General features: G+C 42.6%; 1 protein-coding gene across 2 annotated transcripts in view; it reads left to right on the top strand.

Annotated features, from left to right (window-relative positions):
- The window catches only part of FRMD3 (FERM domain containing 3), a 310724-nt gene that overhangs the window by 207719 nt on the left and 79281 nt on the right, over positions 1-23724 (top strand). For both annotated transcript variants that reach the window (XM_019423562.2, XM_019423561.2), the window contains exons 7-10: positions 11614-11701; positions 13268-13356; positions 16490-16553; positions 17689-17777. In XM_019423562.2, the coding sequence (XP_019279107.1) occupies positions 11614-11701; positions 13268-13356; positions 16490-16553; positions 17689-17777 (330 nt within the window). The remainder of the gene's footprint in view (positions 1-11613; positions 11702-13267; positions 13357-16489; positions 16554-17688; positions 17778-23724) is intronic.

Here is a 23724-nt window from a genome sequence, read left to right as displayed (position 1 = left end):
ATCAGGCAGAATGGTTCCACTGCCCTGGAAATTCTCTGCGCTCTGCCTGTTCATCTCTCCCTCTGCCACAGCCACCGGCAGACAGTGATCTTTTTACTGTCTCCATAGTTTTGCCTTTGCCAGAATATCATGTCGTTGGAATCATACAGTGTGTGGCCTTTTCAGATTATCTTCTTTCACTTAGCAATATGCATTTAAAGTCCCTCCATGTGTTTTCACCCGTAGCTCATTTCTTGCTGAATGATATTCTATTGTCTGTGTGTTCCACAATTTATCCTCTGGCCTACTGAAGGACATCGTGGATGGTTCCAAGCTTTGGCAATTATGAATAAGGCTGCCATAAACAGTCATGTGCAGGCTTTTTGTGTGGACATAAATTTCCAACCCCTCTGGTAAATACAAAGGAATGCAATTGCAGGATTGTATGGTGAGAGTATATTTAGTTTTGAAAGAAATATTGAAAGAAAGAAATATTGAAAGAAAAATTGAAAGAAATAAATCACCAATCTTCCAAAGTGGCTGCATTCCTACCAGCAACGAATGAGAGTTTCTGTTGCTCCATTTACCCTCCTCACCAGCATTTGGTGTTTTCAGCATTCTTGATTTTGGTCATTCTAATAGGTGTGCAGTGAAGAGTGTTTTATTCAGAGAGATTTTATACAGGCATCATTGGGCCACCTACTAACTTGTAAACTAGAGGATGTAGGGATATGTGATTCACATTATTGAATACAGATTAGGGCTAAAACTCACTGAGGCTGAATGATTCTTCTTGATCACGGATAGATAAATTTTTTGGCTTTCTGGGTCACGTGGGATCTCTATTACAGCCACTTAGCTATGATTTTGTAGAGCAAAAAGAAGACCTAAACAACACATAAATTAGTGGGCGATGATTCGATAAAACTTGATTGACGAAACAGATGGTGGGCCAGATTTAACCCATGGGTGCTAGTTTGCGGACTCCTGCTCTGAACACGTGGTAGAGCAGGTCTGGAATCAATTTCTGCTTCACTGTCCTGCCTCTGTAGATATTTTTAAGACAAAAGATCAGTATTTTTTTAAAACTACATGTAAGAAAGAATCTCTTATGATTTACAGATTTCATTTGAGTGTGGTACGCAGAAATGAGGTCCTAGCATTGGGGCTGCTTAGCAATAGGTTGTTCTTCCTTCCAGAGCCCTCTGGTGGCCGGAAGGAGCTGTTGCCACAATCCCTAGGGGTGTGACAATTCTGTTATTTTTTTGCCTGTCTTGGTTACTGTTTTCCACAGCTTTAATCATGGCCATGTGGGTTAGAAGGGAATGGAATACCCATTCCATTAGTCCTGAGGGTTGGTGACCAAGAATATGATTGATTTTACTATCGGGAACCCTGAGAGGCTTCTCTGGAGGTTTTCCTACACTTTCTACTCAGCTGGTTCTCTCAATACCAGTTTATCAGATTTCTCATTAGAGGCAAAGACATTTGGATTAGCTTCAGGCACAGGTCATCAGCTTTCAAATATTCAAAAGTCTCACTTGGTGGTGAAGTGGTTTTGATGAAGTATATTCCCTGTCCTTAAAAAGCAGAAAAATCATCCAATTAGCTACCACCATAATGATCTGATGCAGTGAGGCTTGTCCTGGAAGCAATAATGACACTGAGTATATTTCATACAGAGTCATTATCTTTTTATTTTTCAAAATTCACATTCTCTGTAAATCATGTGCTTCCTGGCAAGGATTTATAGTGTCAAAAACGTCTAGTCTTCTAGAAATAAGTGATCTGCAATGATAAATACCCTCTACCTGTGCTTCTGATGAAGAGATTACAAGAGCCCCCTCAGGAAATGTTTTTTGTGCAGCTTGGGGAAGAGCGTTTATTGTATAAAAGGAAAATGGGAACGATCAGATTACTGTACAACTTCTAATCTTTCTTAAGATGTGCTTTTAATCATCTCTACTACCTCCTTCCTGTGCCCTTTCTTTTCTCAAGTCTCTCATTTTAAAGCCCTAGAATCTCTTTCTCTCTCTCTGAAAGATCATCAAATCCATTTCCATTCTCTGTTGTTATTTGGCATAGGAATTGGAAGAGGGAATTACTTGGCATCAAATGCTCCTCCTGTAAAAACTGAATCCTTGTATTATGTGGCTTAGAGTCAGGGACATTTCTAGGGAGGGTTGGGCCATGGGCAAATCATGTGTGTGTCATGTATGCACCCAAGCCACCAGCATTTTTATATAGGTAAAATCTAGCTACAGTGACTTGAAAGGAGAAAGAGCAAAGTCATCAAAGTGCAACATGGCTTTGAAGAAGGGGAGAAGGATAGTATTGACAGCTTGAATCAGCCATGACTCAATACATTCTTTGATCCCCCCAACATGTGACATGTAATTTATGCATAGTCAGGGGCGCCTGGGTGGCTCCGTTGGTTAAGCGTCCAACTTCGCCTCAGGTCATGATCTCACGCTTTGTGAGTTCAAGCCCCGCGTTGGGCTCTGTGCTGACAGCTCAGAGTTTGGAGCCTGCTTCAGATTTTGTGTCTCCCTCTCTCTCTGCCTCTCCCCCACTTGTGCTCTGTCTCTCTCTGTCTCTCAAAAATAAGTAAATGTAAAAAAAATTAGACATAGTCAAAGGCTTTTTGAACTTTAGATGAGCTTATAACAGTGTATCCATCCAGTGATCCCTCTGTCCATCCACATACTCATCCATGATTCATTCATGCATCTATCTGTCCATCCATCCACGTACCCATTCATGACTCAGACATGCATCCATCTATCTGTCCGTCCACCCATGCACCCATTCATGATTCATCCATACATCTATTTGTTCATCTATTGATGCAACAAATACTTATTAAAAGGCAACTCTGTGTCAGAAACTGTGGTCATGTTGGATGACCTAGCCCACTGATCCTCAACTGCTTCACCACCAAGCTGGGATCCCCTTCATCATCTATACTCTCCCATGCCCTCATGTTTTGAAAGATTTTATCTAAAAAACAATATTCACAAAGTAACAATTAACTTGTTTCCTTATTTTTATTGGTCATACACAGCTACAACTACCACCTAGAGCCTTTGAATATCAAGAGGTCACTAACCAAAAGCCAAAAACTTGACACTCAGTTATTGCACTTGTGGGACTCTTGGAGTCCAAAGCAGGGGTTATAAAATGACAGTTGTTGAATTATGCTGTGACTCAGATGTATGGTGTTTGGGCCAAATACATTTTTCAAAATGGCATCAGTTGCCATAAAGCCCCAGCTTTACTTGCGCCTGGGAGATTTGGTAAGGCCAGACCTTCTCCTATGCAGCAGTGCTTGGCCAGAGCTCAGCATCAGTTCTCTGTAGGAGACTCATTTGCTCTCCAAATCGCCACCATCCCTGCTTGGCTCATTCACCTTCTCCCTCTGTTGGTTGAGTTTGTGACTATCTTCTTGTACCAATAAGGAAATGGATGCCTGAAAAATTAATTTATCCAAGGACCTACAGATAAGAAGCAATAGACCTTGACCTAAAACCTGAGTTTTCCTGCACATCTTCCTAAGAGGCTGCTCTCCTGGAAGCTTTGTCCTTGCCAGGCCCCCGGGCATTACCACCGTCTCCCTCATAGCATGGCAGTTACCCAAATGAGTAGTGTTCTATCTAATGCTCTCATAAGAATGGTTCCCAGTGGTCCCCAAGGAGTTTGCAAGAGATCATGTTCCTCTCTAAGTAAACAAATAGAAATGACAAAATGGGGCTCTCACTCCTAGTTAGGACATAGAAAAGCATGAGACATTGATTTCCCCTAACACCAAGTTAACACCACAAGCTACATAGACTACAGAATACTATTTTTGAAACCAATCTGAGAGAAAAGAAACCTAAATACTAAAATCCAGAATGTCTTTCCTAGGACAGTAGAGACCTGCACTTGCTTTCACTTCTGATGATATGGGAGGAGGAGGAGGAGGAGAGGGAGGAATATGCCTTAGGTGGGGTCAAGGGGAGCTAGCCAAATCCTTAATGAGCCTTTGATGGCCATGAGTGGGCTGACTTAATGGATTGAGACCACAAAGACTCCAGCTACAGAGTGAGTTGCACTTTCCCACCACCATTTGGCCCTAGACCTTCACCAAGCGAAGAGGGAAGAAGTTGGACAGGATCGGAGAGGTAGGTGAGTGAAACTCTTGCAAGACACTCCAGACCTTCATCCAGCGCAGGGTAGCTCTTGCCAACAGCAGAGAAAGGACCACAGGGAGGTCCTTCTGAAGGGCAGAGGGCCAGTGATGGTTCTAGAAAGCAAAGGAGACTCCTTGAAGTTCAAAACGTTGACAGCAATGCTATAAAGCATAGAGAACTCTCTGTGGAGTCTAATGGGTGCTAAGATCCCAAGCCCTGCTGAAGGGTAAGTTCTGAGAGCACTGTCAAGCATTTGAAGCCAGTGGTGAGTAAAATCTAAAGTTTTCAACCAAGTTGCAGCAAAACCTAACCTAACTTAGCTTGAGAATTCTACTTTGCTGAGTTTAAATCTGCATCTCAAAGACCTGAATGGATCAGGTGGAACCAAATCCGCCCCTTCCTGCCAACCGTGCTCCAAGCAATCCAGATCCTTGCTGGCAAGACCCACACCCCGTTTAATTATCATACACAGATAATAAGAGTGTTCCTTTTGGAAAAAAAAAAAAAAAAAAAGAATACCAGGTAGGTAGAAGGGAGATAGATGGCTAAATACACGATTACTCGACCTCACCTAATTTATTAGGAAAGCATATTTTTAGAGAATTGTTAGCTCTTACAGAATTCACCTAATCACTGGTGTTTCATCTAAATGTCTCATTAGAGACACTATTAATCTTAGCAGAACAGTTTCTGATGTAAGATTCAAAGGATAGAAAATCATTATTTTCCATTACCAAAAAGAGTTTTTGACAGAAACAAATGTCCAGAGGGAGATCTGAGGAGGCACAAAAAATGTGTTTAACTGGTCTTAGTGTCTTCCTGAAAACCTGATCATTCACTGGCTTCTTCCTCCGTGAGTCAGGGAGACTCAGTTTCCAGTGTCATCGGGGTCTCCATCTTTCCTCCATGGTTTCGTACATCTTTATACTCTGAACATTTGCAGTTAGCCTTTCTCTGTGTCTGACTTTTTTAGATAAGGTCTTTTCAGTGCTTAGCTGTTGGAGATCTGCAATCAAACCCAAGGCAAATGATACCCATTTGAGGACTTTTATTTTAAAGAGGGGTCTTTGCTTTGGTGTGAATATCTTGACATGCTTCCTGACATTTCCCTCAGCCTCATGATTCTGATTTCAGTCACGTGCTGAACTAATGCTGTTCAGAGGGTGAGGGGAGGCCGTACTCTGTGCCAGGCATTAGTCTACTGGCTTTTTATCTGTCAGCCTCTTACTCTGTACACCACATCTTCAAGGTGTAGGCACTATTTTTACCTTCATTTTATGGAATCAAGGAGATCAGCTTTAGTTGTTTTCTATTTCTGTGTTCACTTCCTACCCTTCAGAATTCAGCAAACTTTTTCTATACTTGGCTGCTTAATAAACACTTGAGGCTGTGGAGAACATATGATTTCTTAATGGTTACTTATTTTGGGGAGGAAGAGACAGAGTGTGAGCGGGGGAGGGACAGAGAGAGAAGACACAGAATCCGAAGCAGGCCCCAGGCTCTGAACTGTCATCCCAGAGCCTGACACAGGGTTCAAACTCATGAACTGTGAGGTCATGACCTGAGCCAAAGTTGGATGCTTAACCAGCTGAGCCACCCAGCGGCCCCCAGAACATATGATTTCTGTTGCAAGTTCTCAGTCTTGCTGTTGGAGCATGACCACATCCATAGACAGTATGCAAACAGATGGGTATGGCTGTGTTCCAGTAAGAGTTTATGGTAATGAAATTTGAATGTTACATAATTTTCATGGGTCAGGAAGTACTCTTTGTTCGATTGTTTTAAACCATTTAAAAATGGAAAAACCAATCTTAGCTCAAGGGCTGTACAAAACCTGGCAGTGGTCCCGATTTAGCCCATGGGCTTCAGTTTGGGGATCTCTGACCCAGATTAAAACTGAGACCTCACTGCTCTCATCAGGTCTGAATATCAGGCACCTCAGATGGATGGCTTCATCACTGATAAGATGCAGTGTTTAGAGTTTAAAAAGGGTTTTTATAAGAACTGATAGAAACCATTTCATTTTGATGTGCTCTGCGATGGCATGACCATATCATGTTGGTAGTGATGGTGACAAAGGCACTGAGCAGTGAACTTCACCTCGGCATTTACTAGTTGAGGAACCTTGAGCAAGTTACTTTTCCTTTTTGAGTGTCAGAATCCTCATCTATAAAATGATAAGAATTTCTCCTTTATGAGTGCTAAGTGACAAAATACATATATTGCTTTACAACAGAAATGATTATATTTCGCTTGGAACAGTAGAGTTTAGTAAAAGGTAGCCCAGCATGCATATCTGTTATGTTCCTAATCCTGTTTTGTTCAGCAGTACTTTTAGACTGAATGATATTTTTTTCAATAATTATTTTATTAAAAGGACAGGAATTATTCCTTTTTTTTCCACCATTGCAAATATATAGCACATAAGACTATATACAATATATGTGTAATTTAAAGAATAGTTGAGGTGCTCCTGGGTGGTTCAGTCGGTTAAGCATCTTTGGCTCATGTCATGATCTCGCAGTGTGAGTTCGAGCCCTGCATCAGGCTCTGTGCTGACAGCTCAGAGCCTGGGGCCTGCTTTGGATTCTGTGTGTCCCTGTCTCTCTGTCCCTCCCCTGTTCATGCACACACTCACTCACTCACTCTCTCTCTCTCTCTCTCTCAAAAATAAATTTAAAAACCTTAAAAAATATAGAATAGTTGAAAAAACACCCATGACCTGCTCACTCTGTTTATGAATTAGAATATCACCAGATGCCCTGAAATCTCAGGTGCACCCCTCCCAGATCACCTCCTTCCCTCCTCTGCACTGTTCTGAATTTGGAGGTATTCATTCTCTTATTTTGCTTTCGTTAAGTGTACTTGATATTTATCACTAAATAATGCATTGCTTTGTGTTTGACTTTCACATAAATGGGATCCTACTCTATTCTTGCATCTTACTTTCCCCATCAACATTGTTTTTGAGGTTCTTCCAAGCAGATGCCTGTAGCCATGGGTCTTTATTTGTACTTCTTTGTAACTAATACACTATGATATGAACATGTCACATTTTATGTATCCATTCTGTTGATGGGCATTTGGGTTATTTCCAGGTTTTTGCTATTACAAAGTCTTTATGGTTTCTTGAATAATTCTCATGGGAGCATATGTAAAGGAGTTCATAGCCTAGGTAGAAACCTGTGTGTAGAATTTGTAAGGCTGTAGAGTTTGTATGGTGTTCGCTTTTCTAGGAAGTGGTGGCTTGTTTGTTAATGGGGTTTCTCAAGCTGACACTCACACCCACAGTACGTGAGGGTTCTCAGTGCTTCATCACCTTTTTTTTTTTGTCTTATGCTCTAAAAATGGAAATAGAACACGGATTCAGGAAAGTGCACAAAACATAAATGTAAAGCTAGATGAATTGTCACAAAGCAAATGTGTATAACTACCACCCAAGTCAGAGAGGATTGGTAACAGCCCGGAAGCTCCTATCCTGCCCCTTCTCAACATTTACCTTCTCTCTCCTCTCCAAAGGGAATCTCTTCTCTGACTTTTAACATGTTAGTTGTGTTGTACTCATTTTTAAAAGCCATATAAATAAATTCGTTCAGTGTGTACTCATTTATATCTGGCCTCTTTTGTTCAGTTTTATCTTTGTGATAGTTGCCCATGTTGTATGTAGCTTTAATTCATTTAATTTTGTGGCTGTTGAGCATTCCTTTGTCTATCCATTCTCTTGTGCATAGACATTTGAGTTTCCTATTTTTTTGCTACTGCAAATGGCACTACTATGAAAATTCTATGTATTTCTTGGTGTGGCAGGCACAAGTTTCTGTTGCATATAAAACTATTAATGGAATTGCTGTATTACAAGGTAAACATGTTGAATTTTTGTAGATAATGCCAATTTCCCACATAGTTCTACCAAATTGCTGTCCCACCAGCAGTATAAGAGTTGCTTTTTCTGCAAATCCTTGTGAGTGTTTGGTACTATGTTTTAAATTTTAGCTATTTAAACGTATATAATGTATAGATGATGTATAAATGATTTCTCATAGTTTTAATTTGCATTTTGCTGATCATGAGGAGGTTAAGCACATTTTCACATAGTTGTAGGCTATTTGGATATCTTATGAAGTGCCTATTTAAGTCTTGCTAACTTTTCTTCTGAGAGAGATATATATATATATATATATATATATATATATATATATATACACACAGACACAGACATATATATCTATATACATATATTTTTTATATTTTAAAATTTTATTGTTTATTGATTTGTTGGAGTTTAAACCAAATTCTACATAGAAGTCCTTTTTTTTTTTTTTTTTATTGCACCTGTTGCTGAAATCTTTTCCTGTACTAGGGCTTCCCATTTTACACCCTGGATGTGATCTCCCAGTGAGTAGAGGTCTTTGAGTTTAATAGCAGCCCCTCCTCTGGAGCTGTGTGGCACTGCACCTGCTACCATCTGTGGTTGAGTGTTTGCAACTAGAAATCAGATGCCTATCAGATTTACAAAGGACAGGAAAGTGGTCAGACCACCCAGGCGAGCAGAACCCATTCGTTTTCCAATGTGAACTTCGAAATTACAACCTTTCATGATTAACTTGCTCCCAGACTGAATAGAAAAGAGGGGTCTGCTTTAAAACCAAACTTGGATTTTAAGAATAAACACCATGTTCTTTATTCAGAGGTGCTGACAATGTAACCACTGGGGAGAATGGCCAGCTCTCAGGAGCGGAGGAGCTCTTATTAGTGTGGGACGGAGTAGAGCCCTTTCATGTCAACCAGTATTATCCCCAGCAGAGCTAATGGCCTGGGCTACTTTGGCCCTGGGGTCCTGGTTCCCTTTGGCCTCCATCTGGGCCATTAGACTGAAGTTCTGCATTGAGGGCCACCAGATGCCAGATGGCTCAGCTCTGTGCTTTGCCCCTCGTCAGAGGGTGCTATGAGCCTCTGGGTGAGTGAGTGAGTGAGAATGTGTGGCAGGGAAGGAAATGGCATCCAATATTTGGATTTAATGACTTATTTTTCAGTGAAAGAGAAGCTATTACTACTGGAACTTGCACGAGAGCTATGGAGAAATACCTGCATGTTTTGAGAAAACTTCCCCCCAAATCCCTTTTCCCTTCCCCATCAATATAGTTGGTGACTTTTCTGAACCTATTGTTATGGTATCAGGAAGAGAAATAATTCACAGTGACTGTGACTTGAAAAGAATCAAAGAAAGATAGGAATTGTATTGAAAGGGCCAATACAGTGCTGATCAGGATGAATAAAGATGCTGTTTTTATATATATCATGGCAAAACTTTAGAACACTAAGACCAAAGAAGAGGAAAGCCTGAAAGGCTTTAGAAAGACTTTATTTTCTTAAAGCAGGTCTTTGAGTCAATCCCTCAGAAATATGTTCTGTAAAGGATGAATTAAAAATTATTTCTTCTTTGAAAAGAACACATATGGCTACCTTTTCTTCCCTCTCCAAGTCCCTATGGATAATAGAAAAAGTACTAGAAGGCAGATGCAGGAAAGTATACCATTTGTGGACCATTTTTGGATCCGAAGTCCTACAGTGTCTCTGGAAGATGGGAAATAGATGGAGCAAATCCAGGTTAAATACATATGTAGGGTAGGAGTGGTTCTGGGTGCTTCAGGCAACAGATACCCAGGTCAGCCATCATGGTGAGTGCAAAACTACATTTGGCACAGTTGGGAAGCTTTGACCTCTTTCTCTGGTTCCTCATGGGCAATAGCGGGCTTGGGCTGGAAGTAACCTGTGTGTGAGCAACACTTGGAGAAACTACAACTTTCAGTTTAAAATCAAGTTACTAACACACACTCTTCCCAGATGGCATGCCCCACCACCCGCTCCTTCCCTACAACCTCTAGAGGCCACTGCGTTAAATAATATCAAATACAAAAATGAATGCCCATCCATGAATCGCCAAACACTTAAGGAAACCAACTCCGTGAATGAGAGATTCTGACTCAGTAAACCGAAGACCATCACCAAGAAAACAGCATTAACAGTGTAAACAGGATTAGATTTTAAAGGAAACCATGTGTTTTTTTCCTCAGAGGAATAAAAGGAATTTATTGCATAAAATAAGAATAGGCAGCTATTTCCAGAGCCAATTAGATATTACATTGGAAATGCAATATTTATATTTAAAAAAACTTATAAACGGAAATAAAAGCAGAATGCATGCAGCTGAAGAATAAATGAGCAAGTTGGAAGTTGGAATTAAGAAATGATACAGAATGTACAAAAAGAACGATTTAGAGAATGAAACAAAGGTTATAAGGCATGGAGGATAGACCTAGGGGGTTCAATATCCATTTACTTGGGTCTCTCAAAGGTGAGAAGAGAAAGAAAAGAAATAAAGGTTGGTGAAGAAGGAGGTTGGGAAGAGACGATAAGAAATAGCCAAAGAAAAATGAATCATTGGATTAAAAGTATCCCCACAGTGCTGATCATGATGAGTAAAGACACTCCTTAGACATATCATAGTGGAATTTCAGTCACTCAGGGTAAACAGAAGATCTCAAAAGGCTTCAGGGAGAAGGTAGATGGCATACTGTTTTGATTTAGAGGCACGATGATTTAGTTGTCTTGATGGCTGGGGAGGAAATGCATCTATGGGGGGAAGCGTGGGTGGAAATAGATTTAATATTACAATGTAATCTTAGGTTTTGGAAATAAAAACACATTCCTGTTGTTTTCTTTAGCAAACTCTACTTGGTTGTTAGGGTTACATATTTATCCTTAGGGAACAGTTTGGATTCTCGAAGATACATGTGGGATATTAACATTAGTTAAAGTGGAGTCTTTGGAATGCTGCACCATCCTGCTTTGGAATTTAGCCCCAAAAGGCTTTACAGCCATCTGTATTGTAGCCCCTTTCTCCCTTGCTGAGGCCAAGACCTTGTTTACCACCCTGGAGGACACTGCTAGGATTAGTGGCTGAGATTTCCTTTCAAAATCCAGAGCTTTCCAGTGGAATGGTTGACAGTTTGTCCTACCAGATGGCTTTGTTCAGGCTTGTTGGTAGGGTAACAGGATTGCCTGTATTTTACCCTGAGCAAAAAGGAATGGTATTTACCCTGTATAATCTTTTTAAGTGAGCAGGAAAGAACAGATGCTGACTTCTATTTCATATTAAGATTGAATTTGCAAGGCTTACTTATTGGTAACTTGATAATGTCGATTAACTGTACGGGGTCACTGGAGTCCTCAGAGTACATGTAGGTTTATTATGAAACAATTAGCCAGGGAACATGAGCTTAGGTTTCTTAGCAAAGGGCTCTTCGTGGTGAGAAATAGTGATCAGTCTTACTGATTACTATTTATGTAGGGATGTCTCTCTTTTTTTAGTTTAGGATATCACATTTTATTGAATGAAAGGATTCTATGTTTCTATAATCTTCTGTATTAACACCCTAAACTATTCTCGTGTGATTTTTAGAGGCCAGAGCCCACCCGTTGCTGAATTTAACTTACTCCTGAAAGCTCACACTTTGGAAACCTATGGGGTGGACCCCCACCCATGCAAGGTGAGTGCCCCTCATAGCAGGCCAACATATAATGATTGTTTTGCACACAAGAGAGTTAATTGGTATGCAGGATATTTCTACAGCCTGATCCATTGCCCCTAATTGGAAGGGACAACAGTAGGCTGCAGTGTCGTGTTCTGGTAGTTGATTTTCTCCATTGCAGCCTCCCAATAGTTTGCTAATTGCTATGTAGTGGCCACGTTTTCCTCAATTAACACATATGATTCATCCATCTATCCATCAAGTGGATGATTCTACCCCTGAGAAGTTATAGGATCCCAAAAGATTTTCAAGACCATTGTCAGCAACAACGGACTCTTGAAAATCGGGAAGGTAGAAGAAAAAAAAGACTTAATATTATATTTTGACATTAGGAATAATTGTTTTTCCTGTTTCTGTTGTTCGTATCATTTGACAGTATTTTTCTTAAGCATGTATTAGAATCACCTGGGGTCCACCCCAGAGCTGCTGAATCAGAATCGCTGGGGGTGCAGCGGGGGAATATGCTTTTTTAACAAGCCCCCAAGATGATGCACACATTTTCCAGAAATGGTCCGTGAAAGCAGCTTTCTTCTTTCCGTACCCTACACTAGCCACACATCAACCAGACACTAACTAGAATCCTAAACTAAGCATTTATATCAGCCAGGCTCTTAAAGGTAAGTTCTTGAGTCCTACTGGAACATTTCTTTACCCATATGGTACCAGCTAACAGTGTTTGATAAAGTACTAGGTCAATAGCTTTTAGTGTAGGCTGCTCATTAGAAGCACCTGGGTAGTTTCATCTACTTCTGCCGCCCAATCACATCAGGATCTGTGGGGTGCAGAGCAGGCTCTCCAGATGACTACAGCAGGTACTTGTTCACATTGGCATGGGCTTCTTGCTCTGCCCATGCAATTATTTTAGCGTATTGGCCAGGATCCTCTTCCTAGTAATGGTATAAATAAGTTTATTCCACTTAGCAAATTAGACTTAATCCACAATTTTGAGCCTCTCTGTTTATTTGTTACTTGGAAATGGACTTGATTTTTGTTGTTGTCTTTCCTTTGCCTTTAGTGATCTATGCTTAATTTTTCTGGTTGAGGCTAAAAGCAAAGTAGGCATTTCTGGACCTTTCTTTATGTTAAAATTGCCAGAAATATCATGTGGAATTGAATGAAGTTAAATTAGATATTCAGGGCTTTGGTTTCATAGCCTCTTTGGTTTTGGGCTCTTGATGACTGAGAATAGTTTGCCCACATTATAGAGCAGATCTGAGCACTCAGGTGGCTCCAGGACACAGTTAGAAATAGACATAGTAGTTTGTGAGTAATCTGTATTTTTCCAGGATGTTCCTGGAGAGGTAGAAGGAAAAAGCTACATATTCCCAGACCTTCCCTAGATTTTAGAAGTATTATCCTTGGAAGTCCCATCTCAGAAACTTAGTTTATTGCTATAATCAATGGAATTAACCTGAAATTAACCCAGGAGGAAGATGAATGAGCATACCATTTATCATTTATTTTATATTTCTCAATCTAGATGTTTTTGTTTCTGTTTTTTTTTTTTTTTTTTTTTTTTTTCAGGATTCAACAGGCACAACAACATTTTTGGGATTCACTGCAGCAGGTTTTGTGGTATTTCAGGGAAATAAGAGAATCCATTTGATAAAATGGTAAGTACTTCTTTGGGAAACTGGCTTACCATTTTTCTTAATCTTGTTTTTCTTTCCCAGCCTTTGATTTGTTTGTTTGTTTGTTTGGAAATGTCTGGAGAAAGGGGAACCCCTTTGGGAATGAGTATTGGAAATGTCTGGTAGAATGCTTAGAATTCATTTCTTTGCTGTGGAGAGTCATTGTGAAGGGATTATACATCTATAAATAAAAGCCAATCTAGGTTGCCCTTGACCTCAGGAGACCTAGAGTGTGTCTTGGGCTCAGGAGCTCTGTCTCCAAAGAGAAAGTGTCCAGTGTTTCCTCACCAGTAGCTGCTGGTCTGGCCAGAGGGGTAACCCTAGGGTAGGTCAGGGCAGGGTAAAGGTGCAAGTTCACTTGAATAACTCAGGACCCTCTTCTGCTCACTTCTCTCCAATTCTCTTCTGTTAAATCCTTGTTGCAGACTCATCCTATGGTATCCAGTATATCAGTGAAGATGCTTTTGGCTCAAAGTAACAGAACTATCTCCTCACAGTGGCTTACAGATAAGAGGTTATGTCACATAGCAAAAGTTCCAGAGGTCAGGCATTTCCATGATCCTTTAACTTAACTACCTGACAACACCGTGAAGGATCTGGGTCTCCCATTTTCTTCTCTGTCATCCCAGGGGAGTGGCTGTTGTCTCCAGGTTCAAGCTCATAAGATGGCCACACATGCAACTCTGTTCATCCCATCTTCATACAGCAATACCCATTACCTGGAGGAGAGCACCCCTTCCATGTGTCTCCTATTAAAACAATGATCACTTTTTTAACAAAAACTCCTGTAGGAGACTTCCCATGTATCTAATAGGCTAGGATTAGGTTACACACACCTACTTAAACCAATCCTTCTGAGAAGAGTGGGACGCCATGACTGGGTTGGTCAAATCAAGACCCACCTCTTGCAGCTGAGAAGAGCATTATCTGTATGAACATGTCACCTTGAGTCACATCAGTACAGAAGTGGGAGGGTGGAGCAGGGTACATGACCAGCAGCACCTGCTGGGTTGAATCAAGGAGCAGGATGGTTTGGGCAAAGAACAAGAAGGCTGAATGTATGTGGAATATTGTAAAGGCTCAGTGGTATTCATACTTTCAGCCTGATTTGGTTTCCTCCCTGATGGCCCTTGAGAGGTTTGTCATCCCCATCCTGTCTCACTGGGCGGTGGGCTCACCCCTGTGGTCTGAAGTTGTTCTTGACGGGTCAGTGGGCATCCATCTTCAGTCTTGGGCTGGAAATGCTCTTATACTTACCTGAACCTTGGTTTCCAGGTTCTGTTACCTTCAGGATTCCTTCTAGCACCCGTTTATCATATCAACACCCTCTCTTTGTGCACTGTCCTCCTGGCACCCCCCCACCTTTTCAAACCTTCTCTGCTGGGTTAGCTTTAGCCAGTTAATGTCCACTCCGCTCCTGCACCACTTTCTCTTCCTTATGACCAGCCCTCTCTTTCTGAGATCCCCAATTTCACCAATCTCTTCCTTGACCTCTTTATCATTGCCTTTTGTTCAGTTCCTACTTTCAGCTCCCCTCCGTGCCCACTTGTTCTCTTTTTCCACACTGAGCGTTCTCAAAACTTACCTGTAATAAACCTCTTGGCTTTTCTGAATCTCTGTGTACTCATCCGTAAGGTGGGAGTCAGTTATTTCTGGCTGCCTTCCAGGGAGGAGGGGAGATGGAGGAGAATCAGATGCAACAGTGTCATGAGTGGTGCGATTCATGAACTGTGACATTTTGTGTATGGGTAGCATGGTGGGGTGAATAGTTTTCTTCTCTGTGTTTTCCGCACGTTGTAAAGAAGGGTATTTATTAATCACCCTTCAGGCCATTCCAGAATAAGCTCCCTAGGAATTCCTACTGACTTTGGGAAGCATGGAAAATTTGGGGAATTCTCCAATCCTACCCTAGGACCACAAGAGACGTGGGGGTCCTGACGGATGCTGGATCGTCAGGTTTCTGAATGGCTTGAGCTCTGAAGTAGGTAGGGGAGAACCTGACAGGTGTCCAGGGCAGATTAATTGCAAGTCTCTGCCCTTTGGGCTTCTGTTTCTTCCTGGGTCCACAGAAGAATTGAGATGGACAATCCCCGGACCATTTGTTTCTGGGTTCTACATCTTGGAGTTCATGGTGGGGTGTTTGATGTCTCCCCCACCCCTTTCCAGCCTCTAGTTAGGCACGTGTGTTTGGAACAGCTGTGGACATGTTTCTAAAACAAATTTGATTCCTACGTTAATCCTAGTTTTGTTTTGTTTTGTTTTTTTAACATCCATTGAACTCTGTCACTCTTGCAAATGCTCTCCTAAGTTTGAACCGCTTAATGTGACCACACTGTTCTTTTTCCCCCAGGAAAAGCACAGGGGCACATATCAGTCTCCTAGGAATTAGATCAAAGGAATAGAAATAGAATTGTCTCTTCTCTTTACATATATCTTCTCACCAAGGAGGTGACCTAGGGTCCCTGTTTCAGGCAGATTTTAATTGAGCGGCTCCTTAAGATAAAACCAGACATCACTCTTCTGAGTACAATGTGTCAAGTTGTCCTCACAATTTTGAACATCTAAATCTCTAATAAAACTATTCTTTCATGAACAGAGAGAGCAGAAATGAAAATTTTGCAATGTCGTGTGTGTTCCTTGATGGATATGAAAGGGTGAGAGAGACAGATACTGTGAGTCCGTGTCGTTTCATTACCCGAACCTGAAATGATCACATTCTTCCTACCTTGCAAAGTGGGCTGGCCAGTTAATATTGTTTTGGTCGTTAATGTTCACGAAACCCCCAGAGCTCCTTGGAAGAAAGAGGCAGCTTGACTGTAAAAAATGGAATAAATAATTCTGAGCTGCCTCCGGATCCTCTCTTGGGAAGAAAATTGCTGTATAATTCACTTGGGGGCTTTTTGGTGCTCATTAGGCCTTCACTGATGATAAGATAATATCTTGTTTCATTGCAGTCTGCTTGGTATTTGTGAGTCAGCCAGATTCCTCTGGGAAACCCAGGTACCTTGGTTAGCTGCCAGGGTTTTTTTTTTTTGTTTTTTTGTTTTTTTTTTTGTTTTGTTTTGTTTTGTTTTGTTTTGTTTGCATCTCACCCAAAGAGATTTTCTTTTCTTAGGCCAGATGTCTGCAAATTGAAGTTTGAAGGGAAGACATTTTATGTGATTGGCACCCAGAAGGAGGTCAGATACTGCTTTTGAATTACCTGTAGTTGTGTGTGCGTGTGTGCATGTGTGTGAGCGAGACACAGGCATAAAATGTGCCTTTAGTGTTGTAGCCCCAGGACACCACCGCTTTGAAATTTAATGATGCTAATGGAAGCTCTATGCTGAACATCTGAGAGGTAAACAGATAGTGGGTTTACACATTTAAAGACCAAAGTCAGTGAGCAATGCTGGACCATATACTGCTGTGTAAAAAAATATCCTTGGATAGACTTTGAGAAATAGAAAATTGAGCCTCCTCCTGAAACTAATATTACACTCTATGTTAACTAATTGGAATTTAAAATTAAAATAAAATAAAATGGAACCACCTCCTACCTCTGTAATCTGCCAAAATATAGATTTATGAAACAAGCAAAGAATACTTCCAAAGCTGGCTAATCAATGACTGCTGTCTACAGTTTCATGAATAGAGTCCATACTCCCCAGGAGTCTTCAAATAAAGAAGTTACCAGATGTAGGTTGGGTTCATCAGGGAACACATTTGAGAGGAGGCCATTACAGAAACTTTGAGCCTCAGAGCTGGGTCTGGAAGTCTGCAGATTTTCTTGACCCTAGTTTTCAGTACAAGCACTGGTTATTCAAGGATGGCAAATAAGTTTTTAAAGGAATCCAAGTCTGACCGAGAGGTGAGTGATTCCTGGAGTGTTGATAAGGGTTGTGAGGCTGTTGTTTTTGTTAGAAACAGGGCCCAGATAGATTCGTGATGTCCCCAAAGGGTGAGGGAAGGGGAGACACCATTTCAAAAACACTTTTATTTATTTATTTTTTTGTTTTAAAGAAAGAGAAAGTGCATGCAAGCAGGAGTAGGAAGGGGCAGAAGGAGAGAGAGAAAGAATCCTAAACAGGCTCTGTGCTCAGCATAGAGCCTGACATGGGGCTTGATCCCATAACCCTGGGATCATGACCTGAGCCGAAATCAAGAGTTGGATGCTCAACCAACTGAGCCACCCAGGTGCCCCAACAACACTTTTAAGACCATAGTAATGCATAAATTACTTTTAATTTGTTTAGTAGGTGGTGGGATGCAACATGAAAAACATAAACTATGTTTAACATGCCTGTTGTTGTCTTGTTTTGTCTTTTTTATTAGAAAAAAGCCATGTTGGCATTCCATACTTCAACACCAGCTGCCTGCAAACATCTTTGGAAGTGTGGGGTGGAGAACCAGGCCTTTTATAAGTGAGTAGCTTTTATTCATTGAATCACAGGTTTTAAAAGCATCCATGGAACCATTTATGTTTTTCAAATAGCTGCATAATCATTTCTTTTAATTCAGTCCTTTTTATTATATTAAAGGGAATTATAAGTTTAATGCATTGTGCAGGCTGACTCCTAACCACTGTTGGCCCAACCAAGCCTGAGCTCCACTTTGGGTGATGCCCATAGAATTGCTGTGGGCTGCTTGTTTGTTTTTAGCATTGTTATTTCCATTCAACATGTCACAGAATCTGTTTTTGGTTGGGTGCCTCCCTCAGAAGCAGACCTTGAGAAGAGTTGAGTTCAAGTAGTTTCTTTAGGATGTGGTTTCTGGACATACCAGTAGGGGATTGGGGAAGAGAGATGGGACAGCAAACACTGTAGGGCATATTGTTGAGCAGGTCACTCCTGAGGGTAGCTGTGCTCAGTCAGCACCTCTGAGGAACTCTATCATGCTGTAGAACATCCCTCCGAGTTCTCCCACTGACCAGCAAAGGACCCGGGCTGTTTGTCTACCAATTACCCATTCATTTTGGTGGAAGGCCACTTCAGAGGGCAGAGTTAATACTCTCTGACTTACTCTGAATGTGGGCTGAATGTGCTCGCACAACCAGAGAAGGAAAGCTTTGGCAGAGTCACAGGTGTTCGTAATAAGAAGCCTTCAGCATACAGAGATGAGAGCCAAATGTTTGTGGGTAGAATGCTGTTGGAGCCTAGGATCATGGAAAGTCAGTACTGGACAGGACTTCAGAAACCACCCATAAAGCTCTCAGGTTTCAAAAGAGCTTCAAATCTGAGATCTTTCCACCGAGTTCCAGATTCTCCTCTTCGAGACACATTTGCTCATTGGAAGAATGGTGGTGATGGATGCAGGCAAGAGCCGGGCCAGCCCTGCACAGGGTATCAGCACTGCTGGCCCCTGGAGCTCATTCAGGTGACATTTTGCTCTGTCAGCCCCCAACCCTGAATTCTGCCGCCCGCTTTAGACACCTGTCTCTGAAGATGCTAAGTTTCTGGACCTCCTGGGCTTTGGCTGACAAGGATCAGAATGATGGCTTGGGCAATCTTTTTCAAATCCTTTTTTATCCACAGAGCTCTTTTCCTCAAGCAGATGTGTAGACAAACCCTAGTAGGCTTTAGAGAAAAACAGGTAAAAATAGAGAAGCTGTGGTTGTTGGCAGGGACCAGAGTTGGGACTGGGGACTGGAGACCTTTCACCCATTGCTCACTACTTCCCAGGAGCTTGGGTGACTAGTTGACAGTCCTGTATCCTGGGAGACCCCTCTGTCCCAGGCAGATCGTTTCAGAGGCATAGTATTGAAAGCCCTTGGATGAGATTAACTACACAATACTGTGAATGAGAACATGTATCAAGACCTTCCCACAACCATCTTCACCTCAAAGCATCAGTGGGTCTCTTGTGGTATTTGGGAACTGGTATATAAGGATATCTGATGGCCTCTGAAATCAGCATGTCCAAGTCTGTCTGTGCGCATGACAGCTGGAGAGGAAGAGGCAGAGTGTTTGAGGCTCTGTCTCTAGTTGAGGCCTGCACATATTTTGTTGTTGATTTAAATTATTTTAAAAATTGAGATCATGTACCACAAAATTCACTCTTTTAAAGTATATATTTAGTGATTTTTAGTATAATTCACAAAGTCACACAACCATCACCGCTAATTCCAGAACATTTTTATCATCCCCACCACTGCCCCCCGCCCTCCCCAGCCCTGAAAGAAACCTTGCATCCGTTAACAGTCACTCCCCATTTCCCCGCTCTCCCTAGACCTTGGCAACTGCTGGTTTACTTTCTGTGCTTATGGATTCACCCATTCTGGACATTTATATAAACAGAATCAGAAGCTATGTGGCCTCTGGTGCCTGGCTTCTTTCACTTAAGGTAGTGTTTTCAAGGTTCATCCATGTTGTAGCATTTATCACTACTTCATATCTTTCTATGCCTAAATACTCCATTGTTTGGATAGATCACATTTTGTTTATCCACTCATCAGTTGATGGACATTTGGGTTGTTCGCTCTTGTATTATGAATAATGCTGCTAGGAATATCCATATAAAAGCTTTTCTATGGACAGTTCTTTCAGGTTCATGCCTAGAAGTGGAGTTTTCGGATCACTGGGTAACTATGCAGAACATTTTGAGAAACTGACAAACTATTTTTGGAGCCTAAGCTTTTGGGACTCTTCTGTTCCTCCTTTAATAAAATCATCTGGTTCCTGTCAAGGGATAATTTGAAGACATTTAGTTAGTCTGAACGAATCTTTTCTCATGATTGAGGGAGTTGGTAGATGGGAGTTTTGAGACAAAGCAAGACAAGATGCATCATGACCTATTTTATTGTAGATTTTTATGTACGTATCTGTACTAGATCAGATCTCTCTGAAGGGAGGAACTAGGTTCTATTTATCTTTGTATCTGCTAAAGATCCAGTGTATTAAAAAAATGTTTCCTGGATCAATTGATAAGGCCTGATTCCTATCCTCAGGAGATTTGTATTTTGTGATAGAGACCAAGAAGGAAGTACAAATAAAATGCTGGAGGGGACCCCGAAAGAGGGGCGAGTCTGGCTGCTGGGGGAGCAAGGTGGTGAAAGGACATTCTGAGTAAGAGACCAAAGCAGGAAAGTGGAAGACACTGTGGAGGAGAAGTTACACAAGGCTGGAGTGGAGGGTGGATGAAGGAGACTGGGAGGAGATGATGGGGCGGGAACAGAGGGCTCAGCCATTGTGAGAGAGGCAGCAGAGGAGAGTTTGATGGCTGCTGGCCACACACAGTGTAGGGGGAGAGAGTAGGAAAGGGAAACACTCCATAGATAGACCTTTTAGAGGCACCTCAGTAAGCCCTTCTTGGGAGGGGTTTAGCACAGCTTTGAAGATCCTTATTGAAATTCTAGGATCTCTAGCAAAGAACAACTTAGGCCATTAATTGCTTCTTTTGCATACATATTGTTCTATCATGTGTGAGGGAGTCTGCTGATGGATGGAGTCAAATAAAGACAAAAACAGAATTGAAAAGAGGGGGAAGAAGGAGAAAAACCCTGCCAACTGGGGGGTTTGTTTTGCACATTTTAGGGTGTGCTCATTAGCTGGCAGCGAGGGAAGAGGTCAGTGTGGTAATCCTATCATTATATGGGACGACCAGGCACATCAGAGGAACCTCTCCCCATCTTCTGTGGATGTTTCCAAAGACCCAGAGGCTTCAGTGGGCAGGACGAGTGGCACCTTACAGATCTTCCTTGACTTATGATGGGGCTACACCCTGATAAACTCATCCTACGTTAAAAATACTATAAATCGGGGCGCTTGGGTGGCTCAGTCGCTTAAGCGTCCGACTTCAGCTCAGGTCACGATCTCGCGGTCCGTGAGTTCGAGCCCCACGTCGGGCTCTGGGCTGATGGCTCAGAGCCTGGAGCCTGCTTCTGATTCTGTGTCTCCCCCTCTCTCTGCCCCTCCCCCATTCATGCTCTGTCTCTCTCTGTCTCAAAAATAAATAAACGTTAAAAAAAATACTGTGGCGCAGTCGGTTAAGCGTCCGACTTCAGCCAGGTCACGATCTCGCGGTCCGTGAGTTCGAGCCCCGCATCAGGCTCTGGGCTGATGGCTCGGAGCCTGGAGCCTGTTTCCGATTCTGTGTCTCCCTCTCTCTCTGCCCCTCCCCCGTTCATGCTCTGTCTCTCTCTGTCCCAAAAATAAATTAAAAAATGTTGAAAAAAAAAATACTATAAATCAAACCATCATGTGTTGGGGACCTTCCAGAGGTGATGGAGTCCTTGCACCTGCACTTTGTTAGGTCAGGCTATCCCCATCTCCCTCATGAGGACATCTGATCCCTCATACTTGTACTTATCTGAGTTCTGTCAGAACCCTTTGTTCCTTCATTGTTCCATAACCATCCTTGTTCTTCAAGGAGAAGGAAAGATATCACCTGTTCTGACACAGCTGCGTGGCGTGACCTCAGACAGGTCTGGCTTCCGCCTTCTCATCTGTACAATGGAGGGGACAGGGATTCGGGCGAGACTCGTTTGCCTCAGTGTGGTTGAGTGTTAACGAGCATGGGCTTTGGAAGTGAAAGGCTTGGCTTTGAGTCTTGATCTGTCACTTACTAGCAGTGTGGCCTGGAACAAAGCACTTAAACCCTGAGCCCCGACTTTGTTTTTCGTTTAAAATGTGATCGGTGATACCTGCCGGGCAGTGCTTAGTCGTACCAGGCACACTGACCATCCATGGGTGGTAGTCGCAGCAGTGACCACGACTACTTCCCCCTTCACTGATGACGAAAGATTTTTGAGCACCTGTTGGTTCAAGAGCCCAGGCCCTTTGACTCTGAAGGGTTCTAAATCTCTTAAGCTCAGGGGTGGGCACCTGCTTCTAGCTCTGTCCACTTGGCACTGCATTGTAACGGTCTCTGCTGGCAAAGCAAGGCCCTGATTTCGTTTCCTGGGTTGGGGGTGGTTTGCTCCCTCCTTTCCTGCTTCCCCTGCCCTGGGAACAGGGAGGGAGGCGGGTGACTGATGCCTAGGAATTCCCTAGTGTGCTTTTAAGACATGAATGTGTTGCTAGTTGTCAGCTGGCCCACAGCCACCCATCAGGTTTGAGAGCCCTGGCTCTGAGATCTGCTGCCTGGGAATGGAGCCCAGTGCAGAAACTCTGCTTTTCCCTCCTGCTCCAAACCCCAGGGGATCCCCAACACTGACAGCCACCATTTGAGCTTCCTTTCTGCCGTGTGTTTTCTAGGTGCCGCCGCTCCTGCGGTGCTGGTTCCCCGAGCGCACACGGGATGCGCTGAAGGGCTCGGGGCTGAGGAGTTCCAGTCAATGAATCTGTCACATCTGCTTTATGCCATGCCCTGGGGACACTGTAGAGGCTCAAATGACACTCTTCACCCTCAACTTTGTACGGGATTGTTTGCAGGGGCTAAAGGCAGTCCCTGACAAATTTCTTTCCCAGAATTTGGTACATATTTTGTCAGAGAAACGGCATTACATTTGGTGGGTAAGGGCCCAGACAGCTCCCTGCATGAGGGCCTCTCACACTTCTGTAAGCATGTGAATTACCCGGAAATCCTGTCAGAATGTGGATTGTGATTTGCTAGATTGGGGTGGGGCATCAGAGTCCATATTTCTTTTTTTAGAGTGAAAAAGAGCATAAGTGGGGGAGAGGGGCAAAGGAAGAGAGAGAGAGAGAGAGAGAGAGAGGGAGGGAGGGAGGGAGGGAGAATCTTCAGCAGGCTCTGCTTAGTACAGAGCCTGACACGGGGCTGGATCCCAGGACTCTGGGATCATAACCTGAGCCGAAACCAAGAGTCAGATGCTCAACTGACTGAGCCACCCAGGTGCCCCAAGAGTCCATGTTTCTAATCAGCTCCCTGGTGAGGTTGTGCTGCAGGCCCGTGGACCACACTTTGAGTAATAAGGTTCTAATCCAGTGGTTCTCAGAACTGACTGCACATTAGAACCACCTGGGGAAGCTTTTAAAAACTACCAAGCTGTGGACCCACCCCCAAATCCAATTAAACCAGAATCCGGGTTCTCACAAAAACACGGACGCAAATGTTCATATCATTATTCATAATAGCTACAATGCCCATCAATTGCTGAACAGATAAAAGAAAGAGGAATATCCATGCAATGGAATATTGTTCAGCCATCCAGAGGAAAGTAGTGCTACGTGCCACAGCACGGATGGACCTGGAAAACATGAAGCTTGGGCACCTGGGGGGCTCAGTCGGTTAAGTGTCTGATTCTTGGTTTTGGCTCAGGTCATGATCTCACAATTCATGAGTTGGAGCCCTGTGTCGGGCTCTATGTTGGCAGTGCAGAGCCTGCTTGGGAGTCTGTCTCCCTCTCTCTCTCTGCCCCTCCCCTGCTAGCGTGCTCTCTCTCTCTCTCTCTCAAAAATAAATAAAAAAAGA

This window comes from Panthera pardus, unplaced genomic scaffold (genome assembly GCF_024362965.1).
Source record: "Panthera pardus isolate Hobbes unplaced genomic scaffold, ASM2436296v1 HiC_scaffold_20, whole genome shotgun sequence".
NCBI lineage: Eukaryota > Metazoa > Chordata > Mammalia > Carnivora > Felidae > Panthera > Panthera pardus.
The sequence above is the reverse complement of the archived record's forward strand: the minus strand, read 5'-3'. Positions and strand labels throughout refer to the sequence as shown.